At 54.1% G+C, this 27,801-nt stretch overlaps 2 protein-coding genes across 2 annotated transcripts; both read left to right on the top strand.

Moving 5' to 3' along the window:
• The first annotated feature begins 17 nt into the window (after nt 1-17).
• Nucleotides 18-18,131, top strand: TAS1R1 (taste 1 receptor member 1). The gene is made up of 6 exons (XM_003939612.3): nt 18-977; nt 7,002-7,308; nt 12,385-13,146; nt 13,854-14,066; nt 14,392-14,512; nt 17,034-18,131. Exons 1-6 carry the CDS (start codon nt 787-789, stop codon nt 17,963-17,965), a joined length of 2,526 nt encoding a protein of 841 aa, XP_003939661.1. The 5' UTR covers nt 18-786; the 3' UTR covers nt 17,966-18,131.
• Nucleotides 18,132-18,402: 271 nt separating this feature from the next.
• On the top strand, nt 18,403-27,658 carry ZBTB48 (zinc finger and BTB domain containing 48). The gene is made up of 11 exons (XM_003939611.4): nt 18,403-18,527; nt 18,929-19,687; nt 20,893-21,131; nt 23,675-23,786; nt 24,453-24,545; nt 25,243-25,329; nt 25,788-25,942; nt 26,369-26,505; nt 26,622-26,786; nt 27,142-27,230; nt 27,302-27,658. The coding sequence occupies exons 2-11, from the start codon at nt 18,998-19,000 to the stop codon at nt 27,596-27,598; spliced, it is 2,064 nt and encodes a 687-aa protein (XP_003939660.1). The 5' UTR covers nt 18,403-18,527; nt 18,929-18,997; the 3' UTR covers nt 27,599-27,658.
• Nucleotides 27,659-27,801: the final 143 nt, after the last annotated feature.

The raw sequence follows: 27,801 nt of genomic DNA on the forward strand, positions 1-27,801 counted from the left end.
CTCCGGAAGCGCACCAGGAGGCTCCCGCCGGCCTGGTCGCGGGAAGTCGGGGTGGGGACTGGGGGCTCCGCCACCCCACCGAGGACTCCGTGTACATTATGCAAATTCTCTACCCCAGCCTGCCGGGGAGGGAAAGCCACAAACCTCGAGACCAGCCAAGGGCCACCTCTCCGGAAATGCACCCGGGATTTTATTTTTTTTCTCCTGCAGAAAAAGCTTCAGGATTCGCAGTTTAAACAAAACCTGTCTATTTGCATACCTTCGGTTTGCATGGATTTGTCTCGAAGTGAGCAACGCTGGGTAACCAGGCGAAAGTATAGGACGATTGGCCCAGAATCTTAATGTTAGAAAACTGGAGACTGGGGGCAGGAGGGTGTCGACTCAAAGCTGTGTCTCAAAAACAGGCCCAGGTGAAAAAGTTCTAAAACCTCGCAACACCCGGAGAAGCTGTGTCCCAGCCTCCCGCCTCGCCCCAAAATGCCAGGGCTCCCTTCCTGAGCCAGGTGAAGTCACCGGCACCAGAGCGTGGACAGAAGCCACAGCCGTCCAGAGGGAGGATCGCTGGGCGCCTCCTGCTTTGCATCGTGCCTCGGTCCCGTCCAGTTCCTGAGTGGCACCGCAGGCCCGCAATGCCAAGGCAAACAGCCCTGCTTCAGCCACTGGGCGCCAGCCCCACCCGCTTCGGGAGCATGAAGTTAGGAAGCATCGGCTGCCGCCGTCTATTTAAGCAACTGGCCTCCTTAGGGGACACTCGTTGGCCATGCTGGGCGCGGGCGTGTGGCCAGGATGCTTCTCCGCATAGCTCACCTGGCCGGCCTGCAGCTGTTCGTTTCCTGCTGCCGGGCCTTTGCCTGCCACAGCATGGAGTCTTCTCCAGACTTCAGTCTCCCCGGGGATTACCTCCTGGGAGGCATGTTCCCTCTCCATTCTGGCTGTCTGCAGGTCAGGCACAGACCCGAGGTGACCCTGTGTGACAGGTGAGTGAGGGGGTCAGAAGAGCCACACTTGGTGGGTCCCACGGCAATGGGGTTCCCCTCTGGCTGCCATCCTCAACTAGGACCTTGTCTCTCTATTTTTGCCCTTTGAACTGTCCCCAGCCCTTGCCCATCAATCCACATGCCACCTAAGTGCTCGCTAGACCTTCCTGGACGCTTCGGCCAGTTTCCAATTATTTCACTCTTGCTGTTAGAATGGGTTGTATTATAACTCCATTGAAGTCAGTTCCTGGCTTTGTACCATACCTAGATGGCAAGGCCTAAGCAAAGGCGGCCTTTTCCCTCTTCTATTTTCTCTCCACTCCTACCCATGTTCAAAGCTCCCTAGAGTCCCAGATGACTGTGGGCGGAGACCCCAGTAAGTGCCAAGGCACGAGTCAGAAGCCTCAGCCTATTGCCATATAAATAATGAAGACAAATATAACTAGAGACATAACCGTAGTTGTATTCATAAGCCAGGCGCGGTGGCTCACGCCTGTAATCCTAGCACTTTGGGAGGCCGAGGTGGGTGGATCACTTGAGGTCAGGAATTCAAGACCAGCCTGGACATCCTGGTGAAACCCCATCTTTTTTTTTTTTTTTTTTTTTTGAGACGGAGTTTCACTCTTGTTACCCAGGCTGGAGTGCAATGGCGCGATCTCGGCTCACCACAATCTCCACCTCCTGGGTTCAGGCAATTCTCCTGCCTCAGCCTCCTGAGTAGCTGGGATTACAGGCACGCATCACCATGCCCAGCTAATTTTTTGTATTTTTAGTAGAGACGGGGTTTCACCATGTTGACCAGGATGGTCTTGATCTCTTGACCTTGTGATCCACCCACCTCGGCCTCCCAAAGTGCTGGGATTACAGGCTTGAGCCACCGCGCCCCGCCCGAAACCCCATCTTTAAAAAAATTTAAAAAAAAAAGTAGTTATTCATAGATGATCTTAGTGATTCATATGTGATCTTAGTTATTCATATGTGAACTTATTCACAGGTGATCTTAGTTCTTTTACTAATCCCTCTCAGGTCGCAAAGTGTGAACCTGGGGTGCCATTGTGAAAGGAATGACCCTAAGGCAAGATGCTTTAAGCCCTCTGTCACGCCCCTGAAAGGGCTGCTGGAGGGCACCTTGGCTATGCGGCGAGAAAGCACCCACTGTTTTGCGGGCTGTGGAAGGAGATGTCAGAGATGTCCCCTCCCCGGGAGGAATTAGGAGAAAACTCCCCTCCCGCAAGCTCTTGCAGTGGACCTGACGGCTGTCAGGGAGCCCTACAGACATCTGGGGGCTTCATTGACTCTGTGTGATGCTGTGCCTCATTGGTCACGTTCCATGTCCACTCTCATGTTCCGCTTCTGCACCTGGTTCCTTTTTTCTTAGAAGAGATAATCAGTAAAAGTAATATAAATCTTTTTTTTTTTTTTTTTTTTGAGACGGAGTTTCGCTCTTGTTAACCCAGGCTGGAGTGCAATGGCACGATCTTGGCTCACCGCAACCTCCGCCTCCTGGGTTCAGGCAATTCTCCTGCCTCAGCCTCCTGAGTAGCTGGGATTACAGGCACACGCCACCATGCCCAGCTAATTTTTTGTATTTTTAGTAGAGACGGGGTTTCACCATGTTGACCAGGCTGGTCTCGATCTCTTGACCTCGTGATCCACCCGCCTCGGCCTCCCAAAGTGCTGGGATTACAGGCTTGAGCCACCGCGCCCGGCCCAAAAGTAATATAAATCTTAATGTCTTTGTTCTTTCTTGACAAGTATGGAAAAGTGCTGACGCATTATGCTCCTTACCTCATCTCGGCGACTAGAAAGCCTTGGGCCCCCATCCCTATGTCACGTGGTGAACTTGACCCTATCACTGACCACAAATGCTTCGCCCTACCTGCCCTACCTGCCCTGCCCTCAGCTTTTTTTTTTTTTTTTGAGACGGAGTGTCGCTCTTGTTACCCAGGCTGGAGTGCAATGCCGTGATCTCGGCTCACCGCAACCTCCGCCTCCTGGGCTCAGGCAATTCTCCTGCCTCAGCCTCCTGAGTAGCTGGGATTACAGGCACGCGCCACCACGCCCAGCTAGTTTTTTGTATTTTTAGTAGAGACGGGGTTTCACCATGTTGACCAGGATGGTCTCGATCTCTTTACCTTGTGATCCACCCGCCTCGGCCTCCCAAAGTGCTGGGATTACAGGCGTGAGCCACCGCGCCCCACCGCCCTCAGCTTCATACGCAATAAAAGTCAGAGTGTGCGGACCCTCGGGGCCACTGCCAGACTCCGTGCTTTGGTTGGTAGCGGACCCCTGGGCCCAGACTCTCTTTTCTCTATCTCTGTGTCTTGTGTCTTTTATTTCTACAGTTTCCTGTCTCCACACCAGCAGAGAGGGGCTCAAAGGACCCTGTATGGCTGGACCCTACAGATGGCAAGCATGGTTCTCCATGGGGTGGGAAGGGAAGGCACATCCCAGTAGATGCTTTAGGAGCTTAAAGATAAACTAGATTGAGAATGTGTCATTGCTTTGATAATAAAAATAAAAAGGCCAGGCGCGGTGGCTCAAGCCTGTAATCCCAGCACTTTGGGAGGCCGAGGCGGGTGGATCACGAGGTCAAGAGATCGAGACCATCCTGGTCAACATGGTGAAACCCCGTCTCTACTAAAAATACAAAAAATCAGCTGGGCATGGTGGCGCGTGCCTGTAATCCCAGCTACTCAGGAGGCTGAGGCAGGAGAATTGCCTGAACCCAGGAGGCGGAGGTTGCGGTGAGCCGAGATCGCGCCATTGCACTCCAGCCTGGGTAACAAGAGCGAAACTCCGTCTCAAAAAAAAAAAAAAAAAAAATACAAAAAATTAGCTGGGCATAGTGGCGCGTGCCTGTAATCCCAGCTACTCAGGAGGCTGAGGCAGGAGAATTGCCTGAACCCAGGAGGCGGAGGTTGCGGTGAGCCGAGATCGCACCATTGCACTCCAGCCTGGGTAACAAGAGCAAAACTCCGTCTCAAAAAAATAAAATAAAATAAAATAAAAATAAAAAGATAAACTAGATTGGGGTGGGGTGCGGTGGCTCGTGCCTGTAATCCCAGCACTTTCAGAGGCCAAGTCGGGTGGGTGGATCACGAGGTCAGGAGATCGCGACCATCCTGGCCAATATGGTGAAACCCCATCTCTACTAAAAATACAAAAAATTAGCTGGGCACGGTGGTGCACGCCTGTAATCCCAGCTATTCAGGAGGCTGAGACAGGAGAATTGCCGGGATGGTGAATTTTGTCTGTCAACATGTCTAGGCTATGGTGCCCAGAGTTGTGTGGTCAAGCAGCGGTCTTGGTGTTGCCATGAAGGTATTTTTAATTTACTCATTTTGGCAGGGCATGGTGGTTCAGGCCTTTAATTCCTGCACTTTGGGAGGCTGAGGCAGGCAGACCACTTGAGGTCAGGAGTTCCAGACCAGCCTGGCCAACATGGTGAAACCTTGCCTCTACTAAAAATACAAAAATTAGCCGGGCGTGGTGGCTGGTGCCTGTAATCCTGGCTATTCGGGAGGCTGAGGCACAAGAATCGCTTGAACCCAGGATGTGGAGATTGCAGTGAGCCGAAATCATGCCACTGCACTCCACCCTGGGCTGGAGTCTCCAGTGAGACTCAGCCTCAAAAAAAAAAACACAAAATTTTATTTTGAGACAGAGTCTCTGTCACCCAGGCTGGGGCCCATTAGTGTGATCTCGGCTCACTGCAACCTCTTCTTCCCAGGTTCAAGTAATCCTCCAGCCTCAGCCTCCAGAGTAGCTGGGATCACAGGCATGTGCTACCACGCCTGGCTAATCTTTGTACTTTTGATAAAGGCTGGTTTTCACTGTGTTGGCCAGTCTGGTTTCAAACTCTTGGCCTCAAGTGATCCACCCACCTCAGCCTCCCAAAATGCTGGGATTACAGGTGTGATCCACCACGCCCAGCCTGAAGGTGTTTTTTAGATGTGGCAAACATTTAAATCAATAGACTTGGGCTGGGTATGGTGACTCACACCAGTAATCCCAGCACTGTGGGAGGCTGAGGTGAGCAGATCACTTGAGGTCAGGAATTCCAGATCAGCCTGGCCAACATGGCAAAACCCCGTTTCTACTAAAAATACAAAAATTGCCAGGCGCGGTGGCTCAAGCCTGTAATCCCAGCACTTTGGGAGGCCGAGGCGGGTGGATCACGAGGTCAAGAGATCGAGACCATCCTGGTCAACATGGTGAAACCCCGTCTCTACTAAAAATACAAAAAATTAGCTGGGCATGGTGGCATGTGCCTGTAATCCCAGCTACTCAGGAGGCTGAGGCAGGAGAATTGCCTGAACTCGGGAGGCGGAGGTTTCGGTGAGCCGAGATCGCGCCATTGCACTCCAGCCTGGGTAACAAGAGCGAAACTCCGTCTCAAAAAAAAAAAAAGAAAAAAAAATACAAAAATTAGCCCGGTGTTGTGGCGCATGCCTATAGTCCCAGCTACTTGGGAGACTGAGGTGGGAGGATTCTTTGAACCTGGGAGGAGGAAGTTGCAGTGAGCCTGGCCAACATGGTGAAAACCCATCGTCTTTACTAAAAATGCAAAAATTAGCCTGGCGTAGTGGCATGCGCCTGTAATCCCAGCTACTCAGGAAACTGAGACAAGAGAATCACTTGAACCCCAGAGGGAGACGTTTAGTGAGCTGAGATCATGCCACTGCACTCCAGCCTGGGCAACACAGTGAGACTCTGTCTCTAAAAAAAAAAAAAAAAATTAATAGACTTTGTTAAGCAAATTGCTCTCCATAATGAGGATGGGCCTCATCCCATAAATTGAAGGCTTTAAAAGCCTGAGGTTTCTGGACAAGAAGGGAATTCTGCCTCCAAATTGCCTTAGGACTAAAGAGCACAGTAACATCAATTCTTGACAGAATGTCCAGCCTGCTGGCCTGCCCCGCAAAATTTGAGCTTGCCAGCCCTCACATGTGAGCCAATTTCTTTCTTTTTTTGAGACAGACTCTTGCCCTATTGCCAGACTGGACTGCAGTGGCACAAATCTTGGTTCATTGCAACCTCCACCTCCCCATTCAAGCAATTCTCCTGCCTCAGCCTCCCAAGTAGCTGGGATTATAGGCACATGCCACCATGCCCAGTTAGTTTTTGTATTTTTAGTAGAGATGAGGCTTCACCATTTTGGTCAGGCTGGTCTCAAACTACTGACCTTGTGATCTGCCCACCTTGGCCTCACAAAGTGCTGGGATTACAGACCTGAGCCACCATGCCCGGCTAAGCCAATTTATTTTATTTTTATTTATTTATTTATTTATTTATTTATTTATTTATTTATTTTTTGAGACGGAGTTTCGCTCTTGTTACCCAGGCTGGAGTGCAATGGCGCGATCTCGGCTCACCGCAACCTGCGCCTCCTGGGTTCAAGCAATTCTCCTGCCTCAGCCTCCTGAGTAGCTGGGATTACAGGCAGACCATGCCCAGCTAATTTTTTGTATTTTTAGTAGAGACGGGGTTTCACCATGTTGACCAGGATGGTCTCGATCTCTCGACCTCGTGATCCACCCGCCTCGGCCTCCCAAAGTGCTGGGATTACAGGCTTGAGCCACCGCGCCCGGCCTATTTATTTTTTAAGACGGGGTTTCACCATGTTGGTCAGGCTGGTCCTGAACTCCTGACCTCAGGTGATCCGCCTGCCTTGGCCTCCCAAGTGCTTGGATTACAGGCGTGAGCCACCACGCCCGGCCGCCAATTTCTTAAACTAAATTTCTCTCTGTCTCTCTCTTTCTCTCTGGAGAACACTGATTTATATAGCAGGTTTCTCTGCTCCGGGACCTCAGGAACATTTTGATGCTCACAGTCTTCTCCATCAGGGCCAGCTTGTTCCTCCTACTGAGCTTCAGAGCCCTTCTTGAAGTTGTGGTTTGGGGGACTGGACTGATGACCTCAGAGGTTCCCTTCTACCCCCAAGCCTGGGAATCTGGGAGGCCAGAAGGTCTCAGTGGGGCCTGGTCCTTCTCAGCTCTCTCTGTTTGCCTTTTTCCACAGGCCCGGCACCTTCAATGATCACGGCTACCACCTCTTCCAGGCCATGAGGCTTGCGGTTGAGGAGATAAACAACTCCACAGCCCTGTTGCCCAACGTCACCCTGGGGTATCAGCTGTATGATGTGTGCTCAGACTCTGCCAATGTGTATGCCACGCTGAGAGTGCTCTCCCTGCAGGGGCCACATCACATAAAGCTCCAAGGAGACCTTCTCCAGTATTCCCCTAAGGTGCTGGCGGTGATTGGGACTGACAACACCAACCAGGCTGCCACCACAGCCGCCCTGCTGAGCCCTTTCCTGGTGCCCCTGGTAAGCTGGAGCCTCACATCTTTGCCCGTTTCCCTTCAGGCAAGTCTGGGCTGGGGCATGTCGGCAAGAGCTGCTGTCCCCACAAGGCTGCCTGCCCACTGGATCTCTCTGGTGGTCACTGCTCTTTAGTCACAGGTCAGGGGTCCCTGTCCAGCATGGTTCCTGCCCCAGCCTTCCTTTCTTTCCAGGGCTGCTACCAGATCTCCCTGCCTCCACTCTCATGGGAAAACCCATTCTCCTTGGGAACTACTGCCATTCAGCTGCACCCCTGCTGCCCTCCACTCCCCTCCTCCCTCTGGAGGTTCCATCACCTTTGTTAGGAATGGACACCCTGAACATGCACTGTGGTTCACGCCTCTAGTCCCTTGGGGAGGCTAGGTAGATCTCTTGAGGCCAGGAGTTCGAGACCAGCCTGGCCAATATGGTGAAACCCTGTCTCTACTAAAAATACAAAAATTAGCTGGGCGTGGTGGTGCACACCTGTAATCCCAGCTACTCAGGAGGCTGAGGCAGGAAAATTGCTTGAACCCAGGAGGCGGAGGTTTGCAGTGACCTGAAATTTTACAACTGCACTCCAACCTGGGCAATAGAGTGAGACCTTGTCCCCCAACCCCAAAAAAAGGACACCCTTTGCTTCCCACCCCACAGACTGCTCCACATCATCCCTGCCTCACCTGCCTGCCTTTCCTTCTTCTCTCCTGGCTCAGAGGTGCTGACATCCCTCCCCTTGCTGAGGCCAGTCCCGTCCCTGTGCTTATTCCTGCCCTGTACCTCAGGCCATGGCCCCTCCTGGGCTTGTTTCCCCATGGGCTCCTGCCCATCCTATAGTTGCCCTCATCCCTCATCCCTCTCCCTCCTCCAGGCCCTCTACTCTGAGCACTGACTCCTGACCCTTCCCATGAGAGCTTCACGCTGCCCTTACCCTCCCCTCATTGTCCCTCGGCCCCCCATTCTGCCCACCTACTCTTGCTTTTTCTGTGAGCTGGGGCACTTTCTAGGTCTTCAAAACCTACTTACTTTGCAGTCCTTTTTTTTTTTTTTTTTTTTTTTGAGACGGAGTTTCGCTCTTGTTGCCCAGGCTGGAGTGCAATGGCGCGATCTCGGCTCACCGCAACCTCCGCCTCCTGGGTTCAGGCAATTCTCCTGCCTCAGCCTCCTGAGTAGCTGGGATTACAGGCACGTGCCACCATGCCCAGCTAATTTTTTGTATTTTTAGTAGAGACGGGGTTTCACCATATTGACCAGGTTGGTCTCGATCTCTCGACCTTGTGATCCACCCGCCTCAGCCTCCCAAAGTGCTGGGATTACAGGCTTGAGCCACCGCGCCCGGCTGCAGTCCTTTATCTTAAGTGACATCTTTGTGAATTTTTTTTTTGTTTTTTTTGAGACGGAGTTTCGCTCATTACCCAGGCTGGAGTGCAATGGCGTGATCTCGGCTCACCGCAACCTCCGCCTCCTGGGTTCAGGCAATTCTCCTGCCTCAGCCTCCTGAGTAGCTGGGATTACAGGCACGTGCCACCATGCCCAGCTAATTTTTTTGGATTTTTAGTAGAGATGGGGTTTCACCATGTTGACCAGGATGGTCTCGATCTCTTGACCTCGTGATCCACCCGCCTTGGCCTCCCAAAGTGCTGGGATTACAGGCTTGAGCCACCGCGCCAAACTCCTGGGCTCAAGCAATCCACCTGCCTTGGTCTTTCAAAGTGGTGAGATTACAGGTGTGAGCCACTGTGCCCTTTGGGACATTTTTGACTAGTCCTCCTATGAGAGTCTGCTTGGAATTTCTGCCCCCTCGGCCTCCTGCCCCTCAGACCGGCTTTCACTTGCAGCCCTTCTCTCCTCTTGCCCCGCCTCCTCTGAGAAGGCAGGTGATTCCCAGGAGCAGGCTTCACCCTCCTCTCCTACCTGTTTCCAGTTCCCAGGCAGGCTGTTGGTTGGTGGCTTAACCTCTCACCCTCAGGACCTTCTCCTATGATTTGAGCCCCTGATGCTGGCCCAACATTGCCACATCACGGACCCAGCAGGGCCCAGATTGACCTTATGTCCCTACACAACAAAAGCTTCTTTTTGGCCAGGCGTGGTGGCTCACGCCTGTAATCCCAACACTTTGGGAGGCCGAGGCAGGCAGATCACGAGGTCAGGAGATCAAGACCATCCTGGCCAATATGGTGAAACCCTGTCTCTACTAAAAATACAAAAATTAGCTGGACGTGGTGATGTGTGCCTGTAGTCCCAGCTATTGGGGAGGCTGCAGTGGGAGAATCACTTGAACCCAAGAGGTAGAGGTTGTAGTGAGCCAAGATCGTGCCAGTGCATTCCAGCTTGGCAACAAAGCAAGACTCAAAAAAGCCTCTTTTCTTCCTGAATCGTCCCCAACCCCCTGGTGATGGGAGCAGCCACTGCTACCCAAACCAGAACCCCAAGTCCTGCCTGCTGCCGCTCCTCCTTACCCTGCTCCCCACCTTTGGTCTTCTCTGGCCTCCTTTTCCACTGCCACAGCCACAGCTGAAATTCAGACCAGCATCAACCCTCAGCTAGATTCTTCCATCAGCTTCATAAGGCTTCCCCCGCCTCTAGTCTTTAATCTTTTCTCATTCCTCACTGAAGTCAGAGATATACTCATAGAATCCAAGTCCTGGCCGGGTACAGTTGCTCACGCCTGTAATCCTAGCACTTTGGGAGGTTGAGGTCGGCAGATCACGAGGTCAGGAGATGGAAACCAGCCTGGCCAATGTGGTGAATCCCCGTCTCTACTGAAAATACAAAAATTAGCCAGGCATGGTGGTTCACGCCTATAATGCCAGCTACTCAGGAGGCTGAGGCAGGAGAATCGCTTGAGGGAGGAGGGGGTTGCAGTGAGCCACAGAGGGTTGCAGCCTGGGCAACAGAGCAAGACTCTGTCTCCGGAAAAAAAAAATGCTAGTCCAGACATAGCACTTCTCTGCGGACACCCTTAGGGACGTCTTATGGCTTACGGCAGTGGTCCCCAACCTTTTTGGCGTCAGGGACTGGTTTCATGGAAGACAATTTTTCCAAGGACATGTGTGGGGAGGTAGGTTTCAGGATGATTCAAGTGCATTACATTTATTCTGCACTTTATTTATGTTATTACATTGTTTTATATATATATATATATATATATATATATATATATATATATATAATTTTTTTTTTTTTGAGACAGAGTTTTGCTCTTGTTGCCCAGGCTAAAGTGCAATGGCACAATCTCTACCGCTACCTCCACCTCCCGGGTTCAGCAATTCTCCCGCGTCAGCCTCTTGAGTAGCTGGGATTCCAGGCATGTGGCACCATGCCCAGCTAATGTTTTGGATTTTTTAGTAGAGACAGAGTTTCTCCATGTTGGTCAGGCTGGTCTCAGACTCCCAACCTCAGGTGATCCACCTGCCTCAGCCTCCCAAAGTGCTGGGATTACAGGCGTGAGCCACCATGCCTAGCCACATATATATTTTTTTCAGACGGAATCTTGCTCTTGTCACCCAGGCTGGAGTGCAGTGGCGTGATCTCGGCTCACTGCAACCTCTGCCTCCTGCTTTCAAGCAATTTTCCTGCCTCAGCTTCCTGAGTAGCTGGTGGTGTGTGCCTGTAGTCCCAGCTATTCACACAATAAATTGTGTATTTTTTAGTAGAGATGGGGTTTCACCATATTGGCCAGGCTTCTGTCAAACTCCGGACCTTGTGATCTGCCTGCCTCGGCCTCCCAAAGTGCTGGGATTACAGCCATGAGCCACTGCACCCTGCCATAATATATTTATATATGTATGTATGTTATATATATATTTATTCATTTATTTTGAAATGGAGTCTCCCTCTGTCACCCAGGCTGGAGTGCAGTGGGGTGATCTTGGCTCACTGCAGCCTTCATCTCTTGGGTTCAAGCAATTCTCTGCCTCAGCCTCCTGAGTAGCTGGGATTACGAGTGCCTGCCACCACACTCAGCTAATTTTTGCATTTTTAGTAGAGACGGGATTTCACCATCTTGGCCAGGCTGATCTTGAACTCCTGACCTCGTGATCCACCTTCCTTGGCCTCCCAAAGTGCTGGGCTTACAGGTGTGAACCACCGTGTCCAGCCTATATATTAATATAATAAAATAATTATACAAATTACCACAATGTAGAATCAGTGGGAGCCCTGAGCTTGTTTTCCTGCAACTAGATAGTCCCATCTTGGGGTGATGGGAGACAGTGATAGATCATCGCACATTAGATTCTCATAAGGAGTGTGCAATCTAGATCCCTCACATGCGTAGTTCACGGCAAGGTTTGAGCTCCTATGAGAATTTGATGCTGCTGCTGATCTGACAGGAGGGGAGCAGCTGTAAATACAGATGAAGCTTCACTCACACACCAGCTGCTCACCTCCTCCTGAGGCCCGGTTCCTAACAGGCCACTGACCTTAACTTCTGCCCAGACCCACACATGCTTCTCCTCTTCCCTGCACACGGCCTCCAGCAGAAGTCCCTGAAGGTCCCTAAACACAAAGGACTATTTCACTCCTATGCAGGTTTTGTCTCCTTTGCTTAGAATGCATGCCCTCGGCCGAGCGCAGTGAGAGGATTATAGGCACTTTGGGAGGCCGAGGCGAGCGGATCACTTGAGGTTGGGAGTTCGAGACCAGCCTGACCAACATGGAGAAACCCCATCTCTACTAAAAATACAAAATTAGCCAGGCATTGTGACATATGCCTATAATCCCAGCTACTCTTGAGGCTGAGGCAGGGGAATTGCTTGAACCTGGGAGGCGGAGGTTGCAGTGGGCTGAGATCATGCCATTGCACTCCAGCCTGGGCAACAAAAGCAAAACCCCATCTCAAAAAAAAAGAAAAAAAAAAAAAAAAATGCATTCCCTAACCCTTTATCCTGGGGCAGATTCCCATTCCTCCCCAGAACCCGCCCCTGTGGAGCCTTTACAGGTGATCCGTAAGTTTCACAGGGTGAGTGGTGCTCTCCTGGTCTCCCTCCTCCCTGTATCCCCACACCCAGCACAGGACCAGGCACTGGGGGGCCTTCAGTGGAGATTGATGCCACTGAACTGGCTGAATGGGACCTCCCACAGATCAGCTATGCGGCCAGCAGCACGATGCTCAGCGTGAAGCGGCAGTATCCCTCTTTCCTGCGCACCATCCCCAGCGACAAGTACCAGGTGGAGACCATGGTGCTGCTGCTGCAGAGGTTCGGGTGGACCTGGATCTCTCTGGTTGGCAGCAGTGGTGACTATGGCCAGCTGGGGGTGCAGGCACTGGAGGACCAGGCCACTGTTCAGGGCATCTGCATTGCTTTCAAGGACATCGTGCCCTTCTCTGCCCAGGTGGGCGATGAGAGGATGCGGGGCATGATGTACCACCTGGCCCAAGCCAGGGCGAACGTTGTGGTGGTTTTTTCCAGCCGGCAGCTGGCCAGGGTGTTCTTCGAGTCTGTGGTGCTGGCCAACCTGACTGGCAAGGTGTGGATCGCCTCAGAAGACTGGGCCATCTCCACTTACATCTCCGGGGTGCCCGGGATCCGTCGCATTGGGACGGTGCTGGGTGTGGCCATCCAGCAGAGGACTATCCCTGGCCTGAAGGCGTTTGAAGAAGCCTATGCCTCGGCAGACAAGGGGGCCCCTAGGCCTTGCCCCAAGGGCTCCTGGTGCAGCAGCAATCAGCTCTGCAGAGAATGCGAAGCGTTCACAGCACACAGAATGCCCAAGCTCACAGCCTTCTCCATGAGTGCTGCCTACAACGCATACCAGGCTGTGTATGCGGTGGCTCATGGCCTCCACCAGCTCCTGGGCTGTGCCTCTGGAGCTTGTTCCAGGGACCAAGTCTACCCCTGGCAGGTAAGAGTGCCTACCCTCAATACCCTGTGTCAGAAAGAACTGCCAATCCTGAGACGAGCAGAGTGGGCACTCTCTGACCACCCTAAATGCCAAGGGGGATAAATGCCAGTAACTTGAGGACTGCTTTTTTTTTTCTTTTTTTGAGACGGAGTCTTGCTCTGTCGCCCAGGCTGGAGTGCAGTGATGTGATCTCAGCTCACTGCAACTTCCATCTCCTGGGTTCAAGTGATTCTCCTGTCTCGGCCTCCTGAGTAGCTGGGATTACAGGCACCCACCACCATGCCTGGCTCATTTTTGTGTTTTTAGTAGAGACGCGGTTTCTTGGCCAGGCGGGTCTCGAACTCCTGGCATCAACTGATCTGCCCGCTTCAGCCTCCCAAAGTGCTGGGATTACAGGTGTGAGCCACCACACCCGGCTCTCTCTTCTCATAGATCCTTCTCTCTGATCCTTGCCTTCTCTCACTCACTGTGGTAAGGGCTAAAACTGTCTGACAAGGAGCCCTTTGTTAGAGGCCTCCTGTCAGGAAGTTGGTGGGGAGGGTTGAGGGGCTTCCTAAGAAGGAAGGGAGCTCTGAGGAAGGGACTCGACCTTCCTGATGGGCTGAAACCTCCAGGATGGAAACCCAGGAAGGCCCCAGGCCCTTGCTTCTGGGACCATGTGGGTCTGTGCTGTCTACGGTGGCTTCATGATAATGTGTTTCTTTCAGCTTTTGCAGCAGATCCAGAAAGTGAATTTCCTTCTACACGGGGACACCGTGATGTTTAATGACAATGGAAATCCCCTCAGTAGCTATAACATAATTGCCTGGGACTGGAATGGGCCCAAGTGGACCTTCACGGTTGTTGGCTCCTCCACGTGGTCTCCAGTTCAGCTAGACATAAATGAGACCAAAATCCAGTGGCATGGAAAGGACAACCAGGTAATGGGGATGTGGTCACTCACTAGGTGACTGCCTTATGGGCAGCCTAGAGCCTGGAGGTGATGCTGACACAGTGTACAGAGAGCAGGAGGGGGACCCCAGGGGTCCAGCTGCCACCACTCTACCCATCCTGGCCAGGGAAGCAGAGAAGACTCTCCATGAGAGCTAGCATGCAGATGCCCTGGGGTGGGAGTTCACACAACCAGGGGCCCTCCCCTATGGGTGAGGCCCTGAGGGCAGATGCACAGAGATTCTGTTTTCTGTTCCACCTGTGAGCTGTCCTTTGACTTGGGCCCCTATATGTGGACCCTCTGGCTTCTTACAGGTGCCTAAGTCTGTGTGTTCCAGTGACTGTCTTGAAGGGCACCAGCGAGTGGTTATGGGTTTCCATCACTGTTGCTTTGAGTGTGTGCCCTGTAAGGCTGGGACCTTCCTGAACACGAGTGGTGAGTGAGCAAAGGAGCAGGCGAGCTACCCAGTACTGCCAGGGGCCGAAGGATGGATGGAAGACCCTCCCTTGGGCCCCATGTGCACATGCCCTGCCCCAGAACCAGGGCCCCAGTCACTGGGTTGCCAGTTAGCTTCAGGTTGGAGGACACCTTTCACCAGACAGAATTCTGATTAAGAGAAAGAATTGGCTGCTGGGTGCAGTGGTTCATGCCTGTAATCCCAGCACTTTGGGAGGCTGAGGTGGGAGGACCACGTGAGGTTAGGAGTTTGAGACCAACCTGGCTAACATGGTAAAACCCCATATCTACCAAAAATATAAAAAATTAGCTGGGTGTGGTGGCACAAGCCTGTAATCCCAGCTACTTGGGAGCTGAGGCAGGAGAATTGCTTGAACCTGGGAGGTGGAGGTTGCAATGAGTCGAAATCATGCCAGCCTGGGCGACAGATTGAGACTTCATCTCAAAAAAAAAAAAAAAAAAAAAAAAGTAAGAAAGAAAAAAAAAAAAAAGAGCTGGGCTCAGTGGCTCATGCCTGTAATCCTAGCACTTAGCACTTTGGGAGGCTGAAGTGGTCAGATCACTTGTGGTCAGGAGTTCCTGCGTGGCCAACATGGTGAAACCCTGTCTCTACTAAAAATACAAAAATTAGCCAGGTGTGGTGGTGGGCGCCTGTAATCCCAGCTACTGGGGAGGCTGAGGCAGGAGAATCTCTTGAATCTGGGAGGTTTCAGGTTGTGCTAAGCCAACACTGGGCCACTGCAATCCAGCCAGTCAATCTGGGTGACAGAGTGACTCCATCTCAAAAAAAAAAAAAAAGGCCGGGCGCGGTGGCTCAAGCCTGTAATCCCAGCACTTTGGGAGGCCGAGGCGGGTGGATCATGAGGTCAAGAGATCGAGACCATCCTGGTCAACGTGGTGAAACCCCGTCTCTACTAAAAATACAAAAAATTAGCTGGGCATGGTGGCACGTGCCTGTAGTCCCAGCTACTCAGGAGGCTGAGGCAGGAGAATTGCTTGAACCCAGGAGGCGGAGGTTGCGGTGAGCCGAGATTGCGCCATTGCACTCCAGCCTGGGTAACAAGAGCGACACTCTGTCTCAAAAAAAAAAAAAAAGGCCGGGCGCGGTGGCTTAAGCCTGTAATCCCAGCACTTTGGGAGGCCGAGGCGGGTGGATCACGAGGTTGAGAGATCGAGACCAACCATGGTCAACATGGTGAAACCCCGTCTCTACTAAAAATACAAAAAAAATTAGCTGGGCATGGTGGTGCGTGCCTGTAATCCCAGCTACTCAGGAGGCTGAGGCAGGAGAATTGCCTGAACCCAGGAGGCGGAGGTTGCGGTGAGCCGAGATCGCGCCATTGCACTCCAGCCTGGGTAACAAGAGCGAAACTCCGTCTCAAAAAAAAAAAAAAAAAAAAAGAGAGAGAAGAAAGAATTAGGCCAACTGAAAGCCTTAGACTGAGGTGTGTCCTCTATTAGAGAGCTGTCATCACAACTCCTACAAACACAATTGCATCCTGAATTCAACGTCTTTCTCTAAATGAATGTAACTATTGTTCCCTTTGTACCCTCTTATCCTACTGTCCCTTCTGTTGCCCATGCCAAAGACAGCTAGCTCCTTGAACAGCTTGGCCTGAATCCAGATACTAGCATGTCTGCAGCAGAGCAAAAAACAGCATTCCCGGACCGGGAGCAGTGGCTCACGCCTGTAATCCCAGCACTTTGGGAGGCCGAGGCGGGTGGATCACGAGGTCAAGAGATCGAGACCATCCTGGTCAACATGGTGAAACCCCGTCTCTACTAAAAATACAAAAAAAAATTAGCTGGGCATGGTGGCGCATGCCTGTAATCCCAGCTACTCAGGAGGCTGAGGCAGGAGAATTGCCTGAACCCAGGAGGCGGAGGTTGCAGTGAGCCGAGATCGCGCCATTGCACTCCAGCCTGGGTAACAAGAGTGAAACTCCGTCTCAAAAAAAAAGAAAAGAAAAAGAAAACTCAAGAACAGAGAGCAAATTAGGTAGCTAAGGACTCATGTCCTTAGTTGGTGTCCAGGAGACATATTCTTTCCTTTCACCATCTCTGTAGGGATAGGAATACTTCCCTGCTGTTCTCAGAGGGTCAGGACTCAGAGAACCACAGAGCAGCAGCTCAGGAAAATGGTTTATGGAAGTCCTGGACAGAGAGGGATTAAAATGTCTTCCCTTTGCAGCAGGCTGCTCCCATTGGATCGTAGCCTCTCTGATATGCAGGCAGAGCTACCAGGGTAAGGTCCACCGTAGGGTTTGCAAAACCCTCATGGGATCATGAGCCATGTAGAACTGACTTGGGTGTTTCCAGAGTCTGTAACATTTTGAGGAGGTGCCTGGCCTCAGGCCCCACTCCTGGCCACCCCTATCCCACTATGCCTAGCATAGTCTAGCTGCCCTGGAACAATTCTCCCTGCGTCTTGCAGGCCCCTATTCCCTATTCCTACTCTGCTTATCTGGCTCTCAGGAACCTTCTTGGCCTTCCCTTTCAGACCTCTACAGATGCCAGCCTTGTGGGAAAGAAGAGTGGGCACCCGATGGAAGCCAGACGTGCTTCCCACGAACTGTGGTGTTTTTGGCTTGGCATGAGCACACCTCTTGGGTGCTGCTGGCAGCGAACACGCTGTTGTTGCTGCTGCTGCTTGGGACTGCTGGCCTGTTTGCCTGGCACCTAGACACGCCTGTGGTAAGGTCAGCAGGGGGCCGGCTGTGCTTTCTGATGCTGGGCTCGCTGGCAGCAGGTAGCGGCAGCCTCTATGGCTTCTTTGGGGAGCCCAAGTGGCCTGCATGCTTACTGCGCCAAGTCCTCTTTGCCCTTGGCTTCACCATCTTTCTGTCCTGCCTGACAGTTCGTTCCTTCCAACTAGTCATCATCTTCAAGTTTTCCACCAAGGTGCCTACATTCTACCATGCCTGGGTCCAAAACCACGGTGCCGGTCTGTTTGTGATGATCAGCTCAGCTGCCCAGCTGCTTATCTGTCTAACTTGGCTGGTGGTGTGGACCCCACTGCCCACTCGGGAATATCAGCGCTTCCCCCAGCTGGTGGTGCTTGAGTGCACAGAGGCCAATTCTCTGGGCTTCATCTTGGCCTTCCTCTACAATGGCCTCCTCTCCGTCAGCGCCTTTGCCTGCAGCTACGTGGGCAAGGACTTGCCAGAGAACTACAACGAGGCCAAATGTGTCACTTTCAGCCTGCTCTTCAACTTCGTGTCCTGGATCGCCTTCTTCACCACGGCCAGCGTCTACGACGGCAAGTACCTGCCCGCAGTCAACATGCTGGCTGTGCTCAGCAGCCTGAGCAGTGGCTTCGGCGGGTATTTTCTGCCCAAGTGCTATGTAATCCTCTGCCGTCCAGACCTTAACAGCACAGAGCACTTCCAGGCCTCCATTCAGGACTACACGAGGCGCCGCAGCTCCACCTGACCAGTGGGTCAGCAGGCAGGGTCCGCAACCTTCCCTGCCCTGAGGGTCCAAGGTCGAGCAGGCCGCGGGTGTCCGGGAAGCCTTTGGGCTCCTCAGTCTGGTGTTAGGACGTGTAAGCGCCCGGGAGAGCCCAGACCAGGCTCCGGGCTGCCAATAAAGAAGTGAAATGCTTGTCTGGCTTCCTGTCGGGGGAGAGGGCGCGGTGTCGCCTATTGAAGTCTGAATCCAGAGCCTGGAAAAAGGTGGACGCCGAGCTTGACGTTGCTAGGCAACTCCGGAGGCGGGCCCGGGGCCGCAAGAACAGGGTTTGGCCTCGCCCCCGCATCCCATTGGCCGTTATCTGCAGGGTCCCGCCCTAAGGGGGCGGGAGCTAGAAACTCTACGCTTCCAAGGCGCCCCTCCTAGTAGGCACGCTCTGACGTCACGTCCGGCGCGGAGACGGCGGCGTCTCCGCACGGTCGGCCGGGTACGCATTGCCCGGCAGTTGGTTCGTGGGCTGCGGAGGCGACGGAGTCGGGGGCTGGTGGGGCCGGCTCGGCCGGCTCAGGGAGAACCTGCCCGGGTGAGGAGGGCGCGGGGTGAGGGAGGGAGGGGCTGCGGGCCGCCGTGGCTGCCTTCCGCTCGGCCGCTCGGGACCTGTGGGCGCGGCGTGGGCTCCGCTCACCTGTCCGCGGCCGCCGCCCTCCACCTTCCAGGATTCTCTCGCTGTGTCGGGCCGGTTAGTTCGCGCTCATCCCGTGCCTGCTTTCCCCAAACTTTGATTTTTCCCACCAGGCCCCTCTTCACGATCCTGGACCCCCATCAGCATCCCCCCGGCCCATCCAATATGGCCCCTGGCCCCAGGAAGCGCTCAGTGTGTCCTACCCTCCGCGTGCACCTCTCACCCTGACCCCAGCCCTTGTGCTGATAAATTTGATTATATGAGTAGAGGACAACTTCCCCTTTCTCTCTTTTCGACTCCAGGGGCTTTATCTTGCATACCCTCGCTTGGGCTGGCCAGGGTGTCACTTCTGCCTCCCTGCCCTCCAGACCATGGACGGCTCCTTCGTCCAGCACAGTGTGAGGGTTCTGCAGGAGCTCAACAAGCAGCGAGAGAAGGGCCAGTACTGCGACGCCACCCTGGACGTGGGGGGCCTGGTGTTTAAGGCGCACTGGAGCGTCCTTGCTTGCTGCAGCCACTTCTTCCAGAGCCTCTACGGAGATGGCTCAGGGGGCAGCGTCGTCCTCCCTGCTGGCTTCGCTGAGATCTTTGGCCTCTTGTTGGACTTTTTCTACACTGGTCACCTCGCCCTCACCTCAGGGAACCGGGATCAGGTGCTTCTGGCAGCCAGGGAGTTGCGAGTGCCAGAGGCCGTAGAGCTGTGCCAGAGCTTCAAGCCCAAAACTTCAGTGGGACAGGCATCAGGTGGCCAGAGTGGGCAGGGGCCCTCTGCCTCCCGGAATGTGAACAGCCACATCAAGGAGCCGGCAGGCTTGGAAGAAGAGGAAGTTTCGAGGACTCTGGGTCTAGTCCCCAGGGATCAGGAGCCCAGAGGCAGTCCTAGTCCTCAGAGGCCCCAGCTCCATTCCCCTGCTCAAAGTGAGAGCCCCTCCTCCTTATGTGGGAAACTCAAGCAGGCCCTGAAGGCTTGTCCCCCCGAGGACAAGGAACCTGAGGACTGCAAAGTGCCCCCAAGGCCCTTCCAGGCTGAAGGTGCCCAGCTGCAGGGCAGGAGTAATGAGGTACCGTGCCCAGGGTACTGGGACTGGGGAGGGAGTAGGGGGAATAGACAATTTTTTGGTATAATAGGGACCCTGTGCTGCGTGTGGTGCATGATGGCTGACTCACGGCTGTAGTCCTAGCACTTTGGGAGGCCAAGGAGGATGGATCACTTGAGCTTGGGAGTTCCAGACTAGCCTGGGCAACATGGTGAGACCATATCTGTACAAAAAAAGCCCAAAATTAGGCCGGGCGTGGTGGCTCACGTCTGTAGTCCTAGCACTTTGGGAGGCTGAGGTGGGTGGATCACCTGAGGTCAGGAGTTCAAAACCAGCCTGGCCATCATGGTGAAACCCCATCTTTAAGAAAAAATAAAATTTAAAAAAAGCTGGCTGTGGTGGCACACACATACCAGTTGTCCTAGCTGCTCAGGAGGGTGAGGTGGGAGGATCACTTGAACCCAGGAAGTAGAAGTTGCAGTGAGCTGATATCGTGCCACTACCCTCCAGCCTAGGCAACCTTGTCTCAAAAAATAAAAATAAAATAAAAAAGCCAGGCGCAGTGGCACATGCCTGTAATCCCAACACTTTGGGAAGCCGAGGTGGGTGGATCACAAGGTCAGGAGTTTGAGACCAGCCTGGCCAATATGGTGAAACCCTGTTTCTACTGAAAATACAAGAAAAACTAGCCGGGCGTGGTGGCAGGCGCCTGTAAACCCGGTTACTTGGGAGGCTGAGGCAAGAGAATGGCTTGAACCTGGGAGGCGGAGGTTGCAGTGAGCTGAGGTTGCACTACTGCACTCCAGCCTGGGCAACAGAGTGAGACTCCATCTCAAAAAAAAAAAAAAAAAAAAAAAAATCTGGATCCCAAGACAATCTCTGTTAACATGGGTTTGGAACAGGCTTTTTCCAAACAAAGGAAGCTGGTGACCTCAGGCTGACCTTTTGCAAGCCCCCTCTGTTCATGGTTGCCACCTTCCTGAAACATCAGGGTTATAGGTGTTTCCCCAGGGTGGTGTTTCCAGCCAAGCTTCCAGTTCCCCCCATACAGAGCCACTTTCCTCCAAATCCAAGATTCAGATGCTCTCTGCCCTGGGCCCCTGAAGGAACAGTCCGTGATGAAGGGACTTGTCAGGGTTGGAGTTTGGGATGGAACTGGGGCTGGGTTCCTACAACCCCTGTTGATTAATGTGGGACCCCACCCCCTTCTGCTGCCTGTTTTGGTCTAGTGGGAAGTGGTGGTTCAAGTAGCGGACGTCGGGGATGGCGATTACATGTCTGAGCCCGAGGCTGTGCTGACGAGGAGGAAGTCAGATGTAATCCTCAAGCCCTGTGCGGCCGAGCCAGCCCTGAGCTCGGGCTCCCTAGCAGCTGAGCCTGCTGAGAACAGAAAAGGTACAGCGGCAGTCGAATGCCCCACATGTCATAAAAAGTTCCTCAGCAAATATTATCTAAAAGTCCACAACAGGTAAACGTTCTGTTTTTCTATTTTCTTTTCCTGTCTACCATTCCCATGTTGGGGGAGGGGCCCTGCACTTCCTACTTCTGGGTGAGGCAGAGGCCGGGGGATCCATCTCAGACCCACATGGTGCCTGGTCTTGGCATACTTCTGATGATCAGAAAGTTAGGGTCTGCTTTGGGTTGGATCTTCCTCGCTCTCCTGTGAGTTCTCTGCCTGGAGATGGGTTTGTGAACATCTTGTCAACAGGTTCCACCCACTGTGGACCCTGACCTCTAGCTGGCTTCTGCCAGCAGAATGAGAGACCTGTGGCCCCTGGGTCAGAGCTGAGGCCCAGCCTTAGGGGTTTCTGAAGCCTGGCAGCCAGGGCTTTGGGCCACAATGCTGAGCCTTGGGTCAGTGTCACCTGTGTTCGAGGGAAGTGTTCACTCTGGGGTGTCCGTGGGGCATTCAAGTCCGTTTGTGTAAAGCTTGTGTACAGTAAAGTCACCAAGAACTCCAGGGGCTGTTAAAAGTTTTATTTTTACTTTTCGTAGAGACGAGATCTTGCTGTGTTGCCCAGGCTGGTCTCAGACTCCTGGGCTCAAGCGATCCATCCACCCTAGCCTCCCAAAGTACTGAAATTACGTATTTTTTTGAGACAGAGTCTCACTCTTTCACCAAGGTGGGACTGCAGTGGTGCGATCTCAGCTCACTGCAACCTCTACCTTCAAGCGTTCAAGCGATTCTCCTGCCTTAGCCTCCTGAGTAGCTGAGACTACAGGTGCGTACCACCATGACCGGATAATTTTTTGTATTTTTTAGTAGAGTTGGGGTTTCACCATACTGGCCAGGCTGGTCTTGAACTCCTGACCTCATGATCCACCTGCCTCAGCCTCCCAAAGTTCTGGATTACAGGCGTGAGCCACTGCGCACAGCCCCCAGGGGCTACTTTAACTTAAAATTAAAATTAAATAAAAATTCAGTTCCTTAGACATGTTAGCCAAATCTGAAGTGGTGAGGAACCACGTGGCTCCTGGTGGCTGAATCGGGTGGTGCTGACATAGCATATTTCTATCATTGTGGAGAGTCCTCTTGGGCAGCACTGTTCCAGAGTCCCTGCAGGGCCTGTGGGGATGGCAGCCCTGTGACCTGCCTTCCAGTCCTGCCACTCCCAGCTAAGACATCCCTAGTCCATCATGGCGTATTTTCTTGCCAAGTCAGGTTGGGCCGCACGCTAGTAATCACCTGGAACGGGGGCAAGGGGGAGACCTGTTTGCTGTCCCTGTGCACTGTGCTTGGGGCAGCTGCTGCCAGTGGAATGTTGGGATAACCCCAGAGTGTCGGGGGTCCTGGGGCAGCCTGTGTGCTGCTGGATGCTCACTCTCAGGCACTCTGCTGGGGTAAGATTGGGGCAGTTTCCATCCCTTTCTTGGGCTTCAGCTTGCTGGACTGGCCCTGAGAACTGGGAAGGGAGTGATGTCTTCATGAAGTCATTCTGATGGGGGTTGAGGAGAGTTGCTGCAGAGGCAGAGGTTGAGAGAAATGCTTGGTCCCTGGCTGGTGGGAGGAGCTGTCACAGGCTGCACGGGGGCTCTGAGGTCCAGTTCGTTTAGTTCGCTCATTCAGCAGTCTCCCAGGTGGCCAGCAAGGCTGTGTAGGTGTTAGAGATGCATTTAAGGGAACAAAACAAAGGCTCTTGTGCAGGCCACCTGCTTGCAGGGCGGTGCAGATGACAGATAAGTCCATCTGCATACGGTAGACGGTGAGGAAGTGCTGTGGAAAACGAAAAAGCAGAGACTGGCCGAGGGGTCAGGGAGTAAGGGGTTGGATTACACTGTGATTTTAAGTAACCAGGGTCTCAGGATGTTTACTGAGAAGGTGAGATTTGAGCAAAGACTCAAAGGAGGTGAGGAAGTTGACTAAGTGGGTGACTGGGGAGCATCTGGGCAGAGGGAAGAGCCAGGGCTCTGGGTTAGGAGGAGCCTGGTGAGGTGACAGGCAGCAAGGAGGCACATGCCTGACCCATGTGGCCAGACGACACCCTGGGAGTGAAGCAGGCAAGGTGAGAAACACATTTTCTTCAGCATGAGCAAGAGTGAGCTGTACCCAGAGTGGGCAGCCGGCGGTATGCTTTCTATTGTTCAGGGGGAGGGGTCCTGTAGGTCTCCCAGGAGAAGCTGTTGCCGAGCTAGGTGGGGCAGTGGAGTCAGGTGAGTCAGATCTGGCCATGGGTTTGAAGCTCTGGGAAGACTCTGTCCTCTCCAGTAGTCAGGACCCAGGAGCTGTTTCTGCCTTCAGACAGAATGCGGTCAGCAGGGCCTTCCCATCGGCCTCTGTGCTGGTCAGGTCCGTGGCAGCCTCTTAGGACCTGTGTGAGCTTCTTGCCGTGGCACTCTCCCTTGTGGAGAGTCTCCATGCTGGGGAGACTTCTGGGGTTGCCCCTGCACCTTAACCAGCTGGTGTCACCTCAGAACACCTGTTCCCCTCAGAGGGGAGCCAGAGGGGGCCCTGGGTGAGGGAGAGATGGGAAACCCTCTCAGCCCCCCCACCCCTGTGGCTTCTCCTGGCAGGAAACATACTGGGGAGAAACCCTTTGAGTGTCCCAAATGTGGGAAGTGTTACTTTCGGAAGGAGAACCTCCTGGAGCATGAAGCCCGGAATTGCATGAACCGCTCGGAACAGGTACTTGGGAGCTGGCCCAGGTACTTGTGGGCAGGGCACAGGCACATTTGGCTTCTCTGTTTTTGTGCCGTCCGGGAAGGGCCCCAGGACACTGTCTGAGAGAGGTACTGTAAATTCAGGAACGCTGTGGGGTCCTTAGAGGTCATCAAGTCCATGCCCTGGTATAGGGGACACAGGTCCTGAGGGCGGAAGGGATAGGCATAGGAGGGACTTTTCGGGAGGCATTTTGGATTTACCTTCCTAGGCCCCTGGCCCACCCACCTTGGGCTTTGGAGAAGGGGAGCCTCCACAGAGGATGGCAGCTGGGAAAGGCCCCCTGGCTGCCTCCCTACAATGGCACTGCTGGCTTCTGTGTCAGGGCCAGGTGAAACCCAGACCCACTCTTCATAGAGGCCTGTCAGCCGCCGCTGGGGCCAGGGACTGTGGGTGAGGCCACCTGGACCCTGTCCTCAGTCTGTCTGGGCCTGAGAAGGGCCTGGTGTGCGGTGGGCTTGCAGCACTCAGTGACGGTCAGGCCAGGCAGGTTACATGTTGCCCTCTCCCACCCTAGCGTCCCCACCCCTCAGGCAGACTCTTCCCAGCAGGGAGTGGAAGCCCGGGCAGAGGCTGCTGTTGCAGGCAGAGGCCCCCGCTGATGCTGGCCCCACTTGCCCCTCACACTGCCAGGTCTTCACGTGCTCCGTGTGCCAGGACACATTCCGCCGGAGGATGGAGCTGCGGGTGCACATGGTGTCCCACACAGGGGAGATGCCCTACAAGGTCAGGCTTGGCCTGTCTCCAGGGCCAGGGGTGGGTAGACCCAGGATCCCTTCTGCTGAGCCCTTTACATGGGTGGTATCGGGCACCTCCCTCATGGTAGCTGTCAGGGAGCTTGCCTTCCCTGTTGCCCAGTGCCCCCTTTTTTTTTTTTTTTTTTTTTTTGAGACGGAGTTTCGCTCTTGTTACCCAGGCAGAGTGCAATGGCGTGATCTCGGCTCACCGCAACCTCCACCTCCTGGGATCAGGCAATTCTCCTGCCTCAGCCTCCTGAGTAGCTGGGATTACAGGCACGAGCCACCATGCCCAGCTAATTTTTTGTATTTTTAGTAGAGACGGGGTTTCACCATGTTGACCAGGATGGTCTCGATGTCTCGACCTTGTGATCCACCCGCCTCGACCTCCCAAAGCGCTGGGATTACAGGCTTGAGCCACCGCGCCCGGCCCCAGTGCCCCTTTATCTGGGCAGGGCTGCTGGCTGCAGCCTCACCTCCAGGATCCTTATTGGGCCCTTGTTTCTTTCCGTGGAGGACAGGCTCAGCATCCTCTGGGCAGCTGAGCCCTGAGGGCCCTCCCTTGCTCCGTACTTCACACCAGATCAGGGGGCGTCCCTTGAGTCCCTGCCCTATAGCCTGAGGGTGGGTGGCAGGGTTTCATGGGTACAGGCTGCCCTGGAGGTGACTGTGGGCCTCTTTTTCAGTGTTCCTCCTGCTCCCAGCAGTTCATGCAGAAGAAGGACTTGCAGAGCCACATGATCAAGCTGCACGGAGCCCCCAAGCCCCACGCAGTAAGTGATAGGCAGGGCTGGGCATGCTTTGATGCTGGCATTGTAGTGGGAAACTGGAGATTTGGAGAGATCGATGGGGTTGCGGGAGGATTTTATTTAACGTGATTATGGGCTTAGTGGAATTGCTTTTTAATTTTGAGTAAAGGACAAAGAAAATGGGGTGCTTTTTATGCACCTGTGTGGTACAGGATAATGAAGCAGGAAGCAAGTTTACAGAAGCCAGAACAGAGAGCAGTTAATTGACTGGTAACCGTGTTTTGTGATATACTTTACATTTGAAAAGTAACATTTTGAGAAACACATTTTCTTTAGCATGAGCAAGAGTGAGCTGTTCCCAAAGTGGGCTGTTGGCCATGAGCTTTCTCTCGTTTGGGGGAGGGGACTTGTGGGTCTTCCAGGCAGCCCTGCCTTGCTCTCACCCTGGCCCTGGTGGCTCTGCCTGCCCGGTCTGCCTGTAGTGCCCCACCTGTGCCAAGTGCTTCCTGTCTCGGACAGAGCTGCAGCTGCACGAAGCTTTCAAGCACCGTGGGGAGAAGCTGTTTGTGTGTGAGGAGTGTGGGCACCGGGCCTCGAGTCGGAATGGTCTGCAGATGCACATCAAGGCCAAGCACAGGTGCGTGGCGCCAGTTCGCTCCTGGGGCCCAGTCCTGCTGCCAGCCCAAGCTAGCACCGGGCAGGGAAGATAGAGTTCACTGACATTTACACAGATGAGTATGTCCTTGGCCTCCACCTTGAATCTAGTGCCTACAGACTTTCTGGGGTAGTGGTACCCAAGGGGCAAGCAGATATGCCAGGCGGGAGAGGCTGGGGGGGAGGTGTTTCAGGCTCAGATAACTCTGTGCCCAGGGCAGATTCCAAGTTTCCTTAGTTTCCTGTGACTTCCTGCTCGTAGATGCCCTTCTGCTCTGGGGGTGGAGGTGGTGCCCTTTCCTGGCACTGCCCAAGCCCTTTTTTCCACCAGTCATGTTCGTAGCTGTAGCAGAGCGAAGGGGCAACTTCTCTTGGTGACGGCCTCTGCCCCATGTACCCACCCTAACAGGAATGAGAGGCCACATGTGTGCGAGTTCTGCAGCCATGCCTTCACCCAAAAGGCCAATCTCAACATGCACCTGCGCACACACACGGGCGAGAAGCCCTTCCAGTGCCACCTTTGTGGCAAGACCTTTCGCACCCAAGGTGAGGTCCACCCCGCCCCGCCCCTCAGTCCTGCCCGCCCCCTCTCAGTCCTGCCCTGCCCTTCCCCTCCCCGTCCCGAAGCCGAAGCAGGCTGAGCTCCTGCCTTGTGCCCACAGCAAGCCTGGACAAGCACAACCGCACCCACACTGGCGAAAGGCCCTTCAGTTGCGAGTTCTGTGAGCAGCGCTTCACTGAGAAGGGGCCCCTCCTGAGGCATGTGGCCAGCCGCCACCAGGAGGGCCGGCCCCACTTCTGCCAAATCTGCGGCAAGACCTTCAAAGGTACCTAGGTGACCCTGGGGGAGCCATTTCCTGCTCACCCAGGTTGGAGGGTCTCTGAGGAGGAAAGGCTCCCTGCTTGCCAGTGAACCTCTTCTGTGCACTACATGTTAGAGTTGAAAGTGGACCTGCTTTGACTGAAGGCAGGGTGTCCTGTGCAGTAGTGACTCTGGGTGGCACTGGAGAGCCTGGCAGGGCCTGTGCAGCACTTATAAACCACTGGCCCCATGTATGGCAGAAAGAACCCCTCCGCCAGTGGTTCAACCACCTCCGTTGCTGCCTGTCCCAACCTCCTGCTGGGTTTCCTCGAGGGTCCTGGGGCTCCTGCACTATCCGCTCCGTGTTCTCCCTCCCGCAGCCGTGGAGCAGCTGCGTGTGCACGTCAGACGGCACAAGGGGGTGAGGAAGTTCGAGTGCACCGAGTGCGGCTACAAGTTCACCCGACAGGTAGGCCAGGCCCTGGGCCCCTTCCCCTCCCCCGGGATCCCCCAAAGTCCTGAGCTCGCCCTCCCCGCCAGGCCCACCTGCGGAGGCACATGGAGATTCACGACCGGGTGGAGAACTACAACCCGCGGCAGCGCAAGCTCCGCAACCTCATCATTGAGGACGAGAAGATGGTGGTGGTGGCGCTGCAGCCGCCTGCTGAGCTGGAGGTGGGCTCGGCAGAGGTCATTGTGGAGTCCCTGGCCCAGGGTGGCCTGGCCTCCCAGCTCCCCGGCCAGAGACTATGTGCAGAGGAGAGCTTTGCCGGGCCAGGCATCCTGGAGCCTTCCCTCATTATCACAGCTGCTGTCCCCGAGGACTGCGACACATAGCCCACTCTGGCCACCAGAGCCCACGTGGCCCCACCCCTCAATAAACCGTGTGGCTTTGAACTCGTGTATTTCAGCCTGACAGTCTGTTCCCCAGTGTCCTGCATTTGGGGAAGGGCTGCCTTCCCACATGTGCCCTCAGGACGGAGTGGTGCCCTGCCGGTCCTGTGTGGGTCTCCGCTCAGCTGGCAGCTTTCCCTGCTGTT

Source organism: Saimiri boliviensis, chromosome 11 (genome assembly GCF_048565385.1).
Source record: "Saimiri boliviensis isolate mSaiBol1 chromosome 11, mSaiBol1.pri, whole genome shotgun sequence".
NCBI classification, from domain to species: domain Eukaryota; kingdom Metazoa; phylum Chordata; class Mammalia; order Primates; family Cebidae; genus Saimiri; species Saimiri boliviensis.

What these genes read in the sequence shown, in the direction of transcription:
- TAS1R1 (XM_003939612.3), top strand. Translation starts at nt 787, where the DNA reads ATGCTTCTCCGCATAGCTCACCTGGCCGGCCTGCAGCTGTTCGTTTCC. An exon ending in ACCAAGTCTACCCCTGGCAG is followed by an intron (nt 13,147 to 13,853) that starts GTAAGAGTGCCT and finishes TGTTTCTTTCAG; the next exon opens with CTTTTGCAGCAGATCCAGAA. An exon ending in GGCATGGAAAGGACAACCAG is followed by an intron (nt 14,067 to 14,391) that starts GTAATGGGGATG and finishes GGCTTCTTACAG; the next exon opens with GTGCCTAAGTCTGTGTGTTC.
- ZBTB48 (XM_003939611.4), top strand. Translation starts at nt 18,998, where the DNA reads ATGGACGGCTCCTTCGTCCAGCACAGTGTGAGGGTTCTGCAGGAGCTC. An exon ending in TATCTAAAAGTCCACAACAG is followed by an intron (nt 21,132 to 23,674) that starts GTAAACGTTCTG and finishes TTCTCCTGGCAG; the next exon opens with GAAACATACTGGGGAGAAAC. An exon ending in GCATGAACCGCTCGGAACAG is followed by an intron (nt 23,787 to 24,452) that starts GTACTTGGGAGC and finishes TCACACTGCCAG; the next exon opens with GTCTTCACGTGCTCCGTGTG.